We start from the raw sequence: 13,023 nt of genomic DNA, 5'->3' as shown, positions 1-13,023 counted from the left end.
AACAATGACTGGCAATGTTTAAGTAAGTAGTAACATACCCCATAGGTTCCTTGAAGTATACAGCTTTTCTTTCAATCAAATCTATAATACCTTGCGTTTCAGACTCTTTTCCAATGGGAAGTTGGAGAAAAGCAGCATTGTGGTTCAGTTTTGATCTAATAAAAGACAAAAAGACAAAAACATTATATTTATGTAAAGCATGTTAAGTACAATAAGCCTGCAACACTGAATAGGTAGGTTCAAATCTTCAGACATCTGTTATAACTGAATATTGTAGTTCCCCAACATTATTCGAGTGGCATATCCTGAAACAGTTTTTTGACATCAAACAGGTAATCACTTTAAGTAATCCTGATCACAGGTAAGAATTTTTTCTACTCTAGGCACAAAGCCTAAAATTTTGGGGGTGGGGGCCAGTCAATTAGATCAACACTAGTACGTAACTGGTACTTAATTTATCGACCCTGAACAGATGAAACGCAAAGTTGACCTTGGTGGAATTTGAACTCAGAACATAAAGACAAACGAAATACCACTAAGTGTTTCGCCCAGCGCGCTAACGCTTCTGCCAGCTCGCAGCCTTGACCACAGGTTAGAATGCAACAACACAACAACTGATGATATCCCAAACCAGGCAGAGAAATAATATGTGTTACATGCAGACTGGATACATTGACATATTAAGAATACAATCCTATAAATATAACATTACTCCAACCAGTGAAGGTGCATGGCTCAGTAGTTAGAGCATCGAGTTTACAATTGTGAGGTTGTGAGTCCGATTCCCAGACCGGGCTGCTTGTTATGTTCTTGAGCAAGACACTTTATTTCACATTGCTCCAGTTAACTCTGCTGTAGAAATGAGTTGCAACATCACAGGTGCCAAGCTGTATCAGCGCCTTTGCCTTTCCCTTGGATAACATCGGTGGCATGGAGAAGGGAGGCCAGTATACATGGGTAACTGCTGGTCTTCCATAAACAACCTTGCCCGGATTTGTGCCTGGGCGGGTAATTTCCTAGGTGCAATCCCATTGTCAGTCATGACCAAAGGGGGTCTTAAAAACTCCAACCATGAAAGGTAAATCATGTAGGTCATTACTTCTTTCATTATCGTTATCATTGTTTTAACATCCATTTTTCCATGTTTGTATGATGGGCTGGTCGGAATTTGTGGAGTCAGATTTTTTACAGATTCCTGTTTAGTTATATATATATAGAGGTGCAATGGCCCAGTGGTTAGGGTAGCGGACTCGCAGTCAGAGGATCACAGTTTTGATTCCCAGACCGGGCGTTGTGTGTGTTTATTGAGCAAAAACACCTCAAGCTCCACGAGGCTCCGGCAGAGGATGGTGACGATTCTTGTTGTACTCTTTCGCCCCAACTTTCTCTCACTCTTTTTCTTGAGTAACGCTTCGATGGACTGGCGCCCCGTCCAGCTGTGGGGGAACACATACGCTATAGAAACTGGGAAACCAGGCCCATGAGCCTGGCTAGGCTTGAAAAGGGCGCATAAAATATATATATTTGTTTTGCTTTCTTCAAATTGTTTCAGTCATTTGACTGCGGCCATGCTGGAGCATCACATTGACCCCAGGGCCTATTTCTTAAGCGTAGTACTTATTCTATCGGTCTCTTTGGCCGAACTGCTAAGTTACAAAGACATAAACACACCAACACCAGTTACCAATTTGGTGGGAAATGTTGCAAGTCCTCCCGTCCAAATATCACCAGAAATTTGGGAAAAGAAGTGCAAGACCTTGGTCTGGTAAAGCAAGATTGTGAGGTTTGGGGAGAATTTATAAGGTTTGTCAGGATTGGAATCACCAAATGATGATGTATATTTCAATATTGAAACCGAATAGCTATTATCTAAGGGGAGATAACCAGTACATGTCAAAGTGAAATGCTAGAATTTAAAGAAACTAATGATGGTCAACAAACAGAAAAGAGAGAATAAATTATTTCGTTGTCAACGAAGAGGAGAAATCCAATATTTCAGATAGGTGTTTTTGGGTTTTTTTTTTTTTTGGCTTTTTTTTTTGTTAGAGAGAGATGAAATATTTACCAGTACCTTAAATAAAAAGACTGCTTTGGTTCGAAATGTTAGATTTGCCCTCTTCCTCTCAGCAAAATAATTTATTATGCGTCAAACTTGATGGGGGTTGGATTGAAAATGTTTACCTTAGTTGTGAGAGGACTCTGTATGGGTTGGCTCCCATGCGATCTAACTTATTAATGAAAGTAATGCAGGGAACCATGTATCGCTTCATCTGACGGTCAACGGTGAAAGTCTGACTCTGAACTCCTCCGACAGCACACAGTACAAGGATGGCACCGTCAAGAACACGAAGAGCTCTCTCCACCTCAACAGTAAAATCAACATGACCTGTTTAAAGATTTTTAGAAAAGACAAAAAAAAAAAAAACACATTAATTTCAGAAATATAATTCTAATATTTCTTTTAATCCTTTAGCAATCAGATTAACCTGTCAAATGTAGAGTTTATTTATTCAGTTTTGAATTAATCCTGCATTCATCATCATCATCGTTTAACATCCGTTCTCCATGCTAGCATGAGTTGGACGGTTCGACTGGGGATCTGGGAAGCCAGAAGGCTGCACCAGGCTCCAATCTGATCTGGCAGTGTTTCTACAGCTGGATGTCCTTGCTAACGCCAACCACTCCGTGAGTGTAGTGGGTGCTTTTTACATGCCAGGCGAGGCTGGCAACAACCACGATCGGATTGGTGCATTTTAAATGCCACCAGCATGGAACCCAGTCAAGGCGGCGCTGGCATCGGCCACGATTCGGATGGTGCTTTCTATGTGCCACCGGCACGGAAGCCAGTCTAGGCGGCGCTGGCATCGGCAACGTTCCGATGGTGCTTTTTACATGCCATTGGCACAGGGATCACAACTGCAGTTTCCATTGATTTTGATGTTGGTGTACTTGATTCAATGGATCCCCTCAAGCACAGGGTCGAAATGGTGTTTCTTCACAGGTGCCAGTCATAGGATTGGTTCAATATCTTGTAGCTTTGAGATTTCAATGATGTGATTACTCACTTTTAGAATGACATTGTAGGGTAGGTGTGAGAGGCAGAATCTTGCCAGTCTGAACATAAAACAGCTGGAATATTTGAGATGGATATATTGTCAGTTTAAACACTAAAGGGTTAAATCCAGTTTCTCCCACTCTCAAACACTACATTCATTTTATTCAAAGTTTCACTCTGAGTGGCTGTGTGGTAAGTAGCTTGCTTACCAACCACATGGTTCCAGGTTCAGTCCCACTGTGTGGCACTTTGGGCAAGTGTTCCAAACGCATAGTTACTAGAGTAAGTAAAAGGTAGAAAAAATTCAGGGGTCTATCATGTCTGCTGGTAAGAAACAGTTTTACTCTCAGAGTGAAAGACAGAGTGTATGGTCTTATATATATGAAGTGTAATTCCTATAGTAGCAAAACATGGGCCTTGGATGAGCAAAAAATGGTAAGAAATATGGTGAGTATGCTTCATCAGATATGTAAATTTAGTGTACATGAACAATGGCATATCAAGAATATGAGAGAAAAGCTGGATTTAATAGGAGTCAGATGTAGTGTGCAAGAGAGAATGCTGTACTGGTACAGATAAGCGACCCAAGTGGAAGATGTCAGTTGTATAAAGAAATGCTGAGCACTTGAAGTGGCTCAAATATGTGAAGAAAGAAAATCTAGAAAAACATGGAATTAAATGAGGACTAATCTATTAAGGCAAACTATAGCTTTTAGTAATATAGTAGTAATATTTGGTTTTTTTTTACTTACCAGGTGTGTCGATAATGTTTATGTTTGTACCTTTCCAGACAGTGTAAGTGGCAGCAGACTGAATGGTGATGCCTCTCTGTCGTTCAAGTTCCATAAAATCCATTTTTGCCCCCACATCATCTTTTCCTTTCACCTAAATAAAAGTAGAAAGAAAATCTAAATCGGGGGAATTCTTTAAAAACATGCTAGACATCCAATTTGTTTGCCATAAACGGCAACAGAAATTGATGACTGAAGGATAGATTCATCATCATTTTCACCATTTAATGTATGTCTTCCATACTGCCATGGGTTAGATAATTTGGAAAAAATCCAATCAGTCAGGAAACTGACCATGTCAGGTTCAAACGTTTCAGTTGTGCCATGGTTTCTATGGCTGGACGCCCTTCCTAACACCGACCATTATAAAAAGTGTAACTGGATGCTCTTTTTCATGGCACCATGAAACCACAATCCTACGACTGTGAGTCCACTTCTCTAACCACTGGGCCATTGCGCCTCCATTATTTAAATCATCATCATCATCATCATCGTTTAACGTCCGCTTTCCATGCTAGCATGGGTTGGACGGTTCAACTGGGGTCTGGCAAGCCCGAAGGCTGCACCAGGCCAGTCAGATCTGGTAGTGTTTCTATAGCTGGATGCCCTTCCTAATGCCAACCACTCCGAGAGTGTAGTGGGTGATTTTATGTGCCACCGACACAGGTGCCAGACGAGGCTGGCAGACGGCCACGCTCGGATGGTGTTTTTTATGTGCCACCGACACAGGTGCCAGACGAGGCTGGCAGACGGCCACGCTCGGATGGTGTTTTTTATGTGCCACCGACAGGTGCCAGACGAGGCTGGCGAACAGCCCATATAAGATCATAAATATAAGATCATAAATATAAAATCATAAATTTTTAGGGTAGGGGAATAAGTTTATAGATAAGTTTAACTTTTTCAAGGAGTTAATATTGATGTAAGCAATGTTCATAGGGTCTCTACTGAGAACTGAATCTATTTTGCAGATTTGGCTCACAGAACCATATTTCTTATTTGACCAAGTTTCATAAGGGAGGAATATAAGTGCATAGATTGGTTTTATAAGTAGTGCATTTGTAGATAGTTAAAAGGTGGTACATAGCTGCTGATGAAGACACCAAAATGGGTTGAAATATATACACAGCTTTTCCACCTTTTTATCTGTCTGCACACATATTACAACAAAAGAATTCCTTTATCTTTTATCTTTCACTTGTTTCAGTCATTGGATTGCAGCCACGATGGGGTACCACCTTGAAGAAATTTTAGTCAAATATATCAACCCTTAAACACACCAACACTAGTAGTCAAGTGGTGGTGGGGGGATGAGAAACATAAATACAAGGACACACAGACACACACATATACGTGATGGGCTACTTTCAGTTTCCGCCTACCAAATCCAAGGCTCTGGGTGGCCCAAGGCACTTGCCCAAGATGCCACACAGTAGGACTGAACTCAGAACCATGTGGTTGGGAAGCTAGCTTCTTCCCACACAGCCTACAATTGTTCTAAATAATGACTTAACAGTAGTGCTGGCTTAAATGATTAATATTTTTTCTCTTTGGCCACTTTTTACAGTATAAGGCACATGGCTCAGTGGTTAGAGCATTGAGTTTACGATCGTGTGGTTGTGAGTTCAATTCCCAGATCGGGGTTTGTGTTGTGTTCTTGAGCAAGAAACTTTATTTCACGTTGCTCCAGTCTGCTCAGTTGTAGAAATAAGTTGCGATGTCACTGGTGCCAAGCTGTATCGGCCCCTTTGCCTTTCCCTTGGATAACATCGGTGGTGTGGTGAGGGGAGGCTGGTATGCATGGGCGACTGCTGGTCTTCCATAAAAACTATGCCTGGACTTGTGCCTGGGAGGGGAACTTTCTAGATGCAATCCCATGGTCATTTGTAACCGAGGAGGGTTTTTACCCTTTTTACTGTATAAGAAAGTAAAGAAATTCCTTGCTATCTTACCTCATGCATTTCACTGAGTTTTCCGGTATAAAAAAGTATCCTCTCGGTTAAGGTGGTCTTCCCTGAATCAATGTGTGCTGATATACCAATGTTACGAATCTGCTCCAATGCCATAGCTTCCTAAAATAGAAAAATAGCTTTGCAAGAATTCACTGCTGACATTTTTAATGATATATTAGATATTGTAAACACCAAATTGAACTTGAAAGACCATCAATAGGCCTTGTGAGATCTTTTCTGTCTCAAATTGATGCTTAATAATCTCTTATTTCTTTACTGCCCACAAGGGGCTAAACATAGAGAGGACAAACAAGGACAGACAAAGGGATTAAGTTGATTACATTGACCCCAGTGTGTAACTGGTACTTAATTTATTGACTGACTGGCCTCCGTGCCAGTGGCATGTAAAAAGCATCATCCGATCGAGGCCGTTTGCCAGCCTCGTCTGGCACCTGTGCCGGTGGCACGTAAAAAGCACCCACTACACTCACGGAGTGGTTGGCGTTAGGAAGGGCATCCAGCTGTAGAAACATTGCCAGATCAGACTGGGCCTGGTGCAGCCTTCTGGCTTTCCAGACCCCAGTTGAAACGTCCAACCCATGCTAGCATGGAAAGCGGACGCTAAACGATGATGATGATGATGATGAAAGGATGAAAGGCAAAGTCGACCTCAGCGGAATTTGAACTCAGAACGTAACAGCAGATGAAATACCGATAAGCATTTCGCCTGGTGTGCTAATGTTTCTGCCAGCTCGCCACCTTGATAATCTCTATTATCATTTAACTTTGCATAGTATTTCATAAAGAAACTAGTGTCCACGTGTTGTCAATAAGTAACAGGCGCAGGAGTGGCTGTGTGGTAAGTAGCTTGCTAACCAACCACATGGTTCCGGGTTCAGTCCCACTGCGTGGCATCTTGGGCAAGTGTCTTCTGCTATAGCCCCGGGCCGACCAATGCCTTGTGAGTGGATTTGGTAGACGGAAACTGAAAGAAGCTTGTCGTATATATGTATATGTATATATATATGTATGTGCGTGTGTGTTTGTGTGTCTGTGTTTGTCCCCCTAGCATTGCTTGACAACCGATGCTGGTGTGTTTACGTCACTTAGCGGTTCGGCAAAAGAGACCGATAGAATAAGTACTGGGCTTACAAAGAATAAGTCCCGGGGTCGATTTGCTCGACTAAAGGCGATGCTCCAGCATGGCCGCAGTCAAATGACTGAAACAAGTAAAAGAGTAAAAGAGTATCAAGTATGTTCTTTTACTCTTTCAGAAAACATTCCTTTTAGTGATGAAGTTCCAATTATTTTCTGGATCTGCTTAATTTGGACTATTTCTTTTTAACCATCTCAGACAAGATATATTAAAGTTATATAGAACAGATTGTGATTTTTAAAAAATCATATCAAGTATATTGGATACGCCACATTTAGGAATGGTCATTTTGCCAGTTTAGCCAATAAAAACACACGAAATAAGATTAAGATTAATGTAAAAAATAAATAACACTGAAGCAAAGTAAAACCAAATATATAGTGCGTGTGTTTTTTATTGGCTAAACTGGCAAAATGACCATTCCTAAATACAACAATATCTGTTTCAACACACGATATCACATCAAAAATCTTGCAAAACAGTGGCTGTGTGGTAAGTAGCTTGCTTACCAACCTCATGGTTCCGGGTTCAGTCCCACTGCGTGGCACCTTGGGCAAGTGTCTTCTACTATAGCCTCGAGCCGACCAAAGCCTTGTGAGTGGATTTGGTAGACGGAAACTGAAAGAAGCCCGTCATATATATGTATATATATGTATATATATATATATATATATATATATGTATATATATATATGTATATATATATGTATATATATATATGTATATATATATGTATATATATGTATATATATATATGTATATATATATGTATATATATGTATATATATATATATATATATATATATTATATATATATATATATATGTGCATGTGTGTTTGTCCCCCTAGCATTGCTTGACAATGTGTTTATGTCCCCGTCACTTAGCGGTTCGGCAAGAGAGACCGATAGAATAAGTACTGGGCTTACAAAGAATAAGTCCCGGGGTCGAGTTGCTCGATTAAAGGTGGTGCTCCAGCATGGCCACAGTCAAATGACTGAAACAAGTAAAAGAGTAAAAGAGTAAAACAAATACATAAACGTAATAAAATATAATGACATACCATATTAGAAGATTTAGAAGAATATAATTTAACAGCATCTGATAAAGGCCATAGCTAAAAAGAAAAACAAAAAAAAGTGATATGTGAATAATGCAAATACACACTGATGTAGATACACAGAGATAATAATGATATACAATATACAATAGTTAAGTTAGTGTTAACATATTTAATGCAAAGAGTATTAAAAGGCTAACTGGAAATATTTATGCGGTGAGGAAAAAAGCCAATATTAGTCATTGACCGACATCATCTTCATCCAGTGTTTTTAAATCTGGGTTTTGTCCCTGTTAATGTGGCTGTATCTAGCTCAATGCCATAGCAACCACCCTCCACTATCTCGCCCAGTTTTGGGCATCCTCCTTTTTCAAACCAACCCTCCCAATCTCCTCCTCTTCCACCTGTCCTCTCCACCTTTTCCTCGGTCTACCTCACTTCCATGCTCAATTTACTTCAAATGCAATCACCCTCCAGATCGCTTCCATCTTGATAACATCATCGATACCCAGTGCAAAAAGAGCAGGTCAGGGTGGTTCACCCTGTTGAACTCCTGGCTCGGGTAAATAATCCCTCAGTTCTGGAGGCGCGCGGGATTATCCAGAAGTGATGGGAAGAGACCTTTGTCCCTGGGTAAGAGGTAGGTGTCTCTTCTGGGACACCACAGTCAGTGATTCCTCTGATCCCTCCTACATCCTGGGTGCTGCAGTAAATGGAAAGATCACTGCTTCTGTAGCCGCACGGAATAAAATCCTCTTCATCCCTCCTCAACACATGCCCATACCACCTTACTCCATTCGCCCTTGCCAACCATTCCACTGATTTCTCCAACCCCAGCATCCCCATCAAATCCTCAGTCCTCCTCTTATCAAACAGCTTCACCCCCACACATTTTTCTCACCATTGCTCTCTCAGTCCTTCTCAAAATTACCATCTCACCCTCTCCCACAGACACCATGTCTCACTCCCATACAGCGTTGCCACTCTCACACAACTCCTATAGACCCTACCTTTCATCTTTAATGAAAACCTTTTCCCATATAACAATGCTCCACATTTAATTAACTGTCCAAATATGAGAATCAATGTGAAAACTAATTGGTGTTTTGAGATGTATGTGTTGTGTTTTTATACTTAGCAGCATCAGATGGAAGGTAGTAGAAATAGTTGTTGTTGTTGTTCCTGATCTTGCAGAAAGCTTTTCTGTTTACAGAAGCGCCCTGGTTATGAACATCTCGCCCTTTATTTCCAAGTATAGCAGGGGCGAACCCAAGGTGGGGGAAGTGAGGGGCACGTGCCCCACAAGTGCGCCCTTCTAAATAATGTTATTACGCCATTTTCTCTTGGAATTGTATTCCCTTGTGACCTTGTGCCCTAATTTTGATAAATTCCTGGAACCGTGCCTGTATAGTGTATCCTAAATAGCATTATCTCTCTCTCCCTTTTTTCTAAAGCAGGGTGGACTATTTCTAGCAAGTCGGGCGTCCGGGCAGAAACATTTGTTGTTATCCTAACAGACTGCTTTTACATATGTATATATCCACCCCGACTGGCCTCCTGCCGGTGGCACGTAAAAAGCACCATCCGATTGTGGCCGTTTGCCAGCCTCATCTGGCACCTGTGCAGGTGGCACTTTAAAAGCACCCACTACACTCACGGAGTGGTTGGCGTTAGGAAGGGCATTCAGCTGTAGAAACACTGCCAGATCAGACTGGGCCTGGCACAGCCTTCTGGCTTCCCAGACCCCAGTTGAACCGTCCAACCCATCCTAGCATGGAAAACGGACGTTATATGATGATGATATATATAAGATACATCTATAGGGTGGCGAATATTCGTTATAAATATCACCACCAGTGGACTAGCATGTATAAATAGTCAATAGACAACATATTCATATTTTAAAATAGAAAATTACCCTTGGCTGCTATTTCTAGCATGTAAAAATTACCTGTTAAAGGGTAATTTTCTATTTTAATATATATGTATGTATGTGTGTGTGTGTAATAACATTATCCTTGCGTGTATATCAATGGTTTTAAACCTGGATCGCAACAACATGCCACCAGAAGTATTGCAAAACTTTCTACATTGATACAGTGACACGGTAATATTTGTTGAGATTATATATATATATATAACAAAAGTAGGCTCAATGTAGTGATAACTTTAAAATTAAAAAAATTGAACATAAATGAGCGAAGTTATATTGTGAGTAGAAGTGGGGAATGGACAGAGTTGGATGAAATTAGTTAATATTACGGAAATTAAATTTATGAATTGATAGGAATCATCTAACACAACCCGAAAAGAACATGTTTGTTTTTTTGTTGTTGTTTTTTTAAATATTAAACACTAAAATTAATATTTGTTTACAAATGACGATGGAAGATTTGCCGATTATATAATTGAAACACATAGGCGCAGGAGTGGCTGTGTGGTAAGTAGCTTGCTTACCAACCACATGGTTCCGGGTTCATTCTCACTGCGTGGCACCTTGGGGGCAAGTGTCTTCTACTATAGCCCCGGGCCGACCAAAGCCTTGTGAGTGGATTTGGTAGACGGAAACTGAAAGAAGCCCGTCGTATATATGTATAAATATATATACATGTGTATATGTTTGTGTGTCTGTGTTTGTACCCCCCGACATCGCTTGACAACCGATGGTGGTGTGTTTACGTCCCCGTCACTTAGCGGTTCGGCAAAAGAACCGATAGAATAAGTACTAGGCTTCCAAAGAATAAGTCCTGGAGTCGATTTGCTCGACTAAAGACGGAGATCCAGCATGGCCGCAGTCAAATGACTGAAACAAGTGAAAGAGGTTGAAGTATGGGCGAAAGTAAAGAATACGCACACTCGGTGGTTAGGGTCAGGGTTACACCGAGAAAAAGGGTGGTGTGCATATTCTTTACCTTCGCCGAACTATGAAACGATGAGCTTTTTTTAAATCCTAAAACTTCAGCATATATACAAAAGTATCAATCGTTCCGATGAACCTTGTGGTGTGCAACCAACTAAAGGCACTTGGTACTGAACTGAATTTCTTTTTCGTTGTTCCTCTTTTTTTCCATTTTTTTATTGTCTCATAGGAAAAAAAACAACTCATAAAATACTTTATAAATGTAACAGCAATACTCGTAAAAGTGCAAAGAGAGAGTCACAGCTGATTGTGTAACATAGTTTCTGTAGTTTGTGCACCGACTGATGTGTCGGAAACAGTAATTAAGGATTGCAGTGGACAGTGGTGTTTTAAACGTAATTGATAAATATTGTCAATAAAGGTGGCGCATACTTGTAGCTCAGAAAAGGGGTCCTTCAGACTTACGGATTAGCAATAAGGAAATAGAGTCCCGAGGTCAGCGACTCGTAGGAAATAACTGGTTGAACTTTACTTAAATAGCAAGTGTCTTCCAGAAAGGCATGGGAAACCACACATTCTAATTTTCGAACTAATATAAAATATTTTAGGGGTTTTTTTTGCCTAGGTAGTACAAATATTAAAGTGTTGTGTTTTGTTTGTTTGGGGGTTTTTTTTAAAGAAAAACGAAATAAAACTATATAGTGTATTTCGGTATTTCGACGGATATTTTAAGGCGAAAACATTATGGATCTATATTTCAATAGGAAGAAAGAATAAGAAATGTTTTAACGGTTACGCCTTAACCGAGAGAATTAACGTAACGAACTCGATAGTTCCGAATGGTTCTAACAGGAATTGAAACCGTCTCGCAGGGACTTCAGCTCTCCCCCCTCTCTCTCTCTCTCTCAAGTCAGGACTTTTTACAAAAACATACCTGAGCAGGTTTAAGTAGAAAATTGCAGTTCGATAGCCTAGAAAGGCAACGAGTTGCCTTTAGGATCAACATGGTTGTCACCGGGGTCTAATTACGCCGTCTGCTCCCTTATTTCTGACCAGCTCCCTTCAGAGAGTCTTCTTCTTCATGACTGACGAATAACCTTCAGCAAGATCAACACATGGCACAGACACCTACCGTAAACGAAACTGCTATCGTATCACACTCACACGTCTAAATCCTATTTGCTCTCGTAGGCATTAAAACTAATTTTTAAAGAAAGATATCTGAACTATTTTTTTAATTATAGATAAATTACGAAAACAGCAATAAAATTTACGGTAAACAGTATTTTCATGTTTATAAGCGGTGAATGTAGAAAAAGTTAGGGAGAAAAAAGGCAGTACGACATTTTGCCGGAAATTGTTGCTTCTCTTATGTCATCTCTGAACAGAAAGACCTTTCAATAAATATTCTCCTGTCATGACTATCCTGTCTTTTTTATATTCAATAAAACATTGTATAATGTGCCTTTATTGATTTATTTATTATTATTTTCTTAAGATGGTAGAGCGTGTTTTAAAATAATTTGATTGCTAGTTCTTGCAGGTATTAATGTACTTGGAAAAAGGGCATTGATGTCCGTTTTAAAAGTGTATGGGGATCTTTTCGGTTTGACCTGCAGTTTTTTAAAATAATTTCCACGTTACTAAACACTTTTAAACTTCGTATACTGTAGAATGTGTTTATAAAACATCTTTTTCTCTTGGCTTTATTGAGAAAATTCTATAGTTTGTAAGATATTGGTTGGGTTTTTTTCTTCAATTTCTGCAATTTCAACCAATCAATGGCGTCTATTGAGGTAAAAAAAACATTCTGTGCCGTATGAATATGTCCCTCGTTTAAGAAACAGATTGGGTTTATTTACATTTCTGAAGAAAAAAAGCTATCCTTACCCCTAACCCTAAAACAGATTGAAATGCAACAGATCGATACTAGGGTTATAATTATGGGTGACAATTTCATATGACACCGCTAGAAAAAACTGCCGTTCAAACCGAAAAGATCCGTGTATGGACTTAAAATTTACATAAAATACAACAACGGAAAAATTGTGACGTTCATGACTTTGCAAATCACCAACTTTTGAAATATTTTAAATGTGCTTGTTTTCTCGTGGCCGACAACCTGAACGGGTAGGGTAGGAGGTGAGTAA

At 39.9% G+C, this 13,023-nt stretch overlaps 1 protein-coding gene across 1 annotated transcript in view; it reads right to left on the bottom strand.

The window, feature by feature from the left end:
• LOC115221970 (elongation factor G, mitochondrial) overlaps nt 1-12,020 on the bottom strand; it is a 33,891-nt gene extending 21,871 nt beyond the window's left edge. The window contains exons 1-6 of the mRNA XM_029792068.2: nt 11,808-12,020; nt 8,017-8,070; nt 5,799-5,918; nt 3,808-3,940; nt 2,182-2,386; nt 39-155 (exon numbers count right to left, since the gene is read on the bottom strand). Of these exons, the coding sequence (XP_029647928.1) occupies nt 39-155; nt 2,182-2,386; nt 3,808-3,940; nt 5,799-5,918; nt 8,017-8,070; nt 11,808-11,879 (701 nt within the window). The 5' untranslated portion in view covers nt 11,880-12,020. The remainder of the gene's footprint in view (nt 1-38; nt 156-2,181; nt 2,387-3,807; nt 3,941-5,798; nt 5,919-8,016; nt 8,071-11,807) is intronic.
• Between the last annotated feature and the right edge of the window lie 1,003 nt (nt 12,021-13,023).

This window comes from Octopus sinensis, linkage group LG19 (assembly GCF_006345805.1).
Source record: "Octopus sinensis linkage group LG19, ASM634580v1, whole genome shotgun sequence".
NCBI lineage: Eukaryota > Metazoa > Mollusca > Cephalopoda > Octopoda > Octopodidae > Octopus > Octopus sinensis.
Note: the sequence above shows the minus strand (reverse complement) of the source record. Positions and strands in the feature narration are given on the sequence as shown.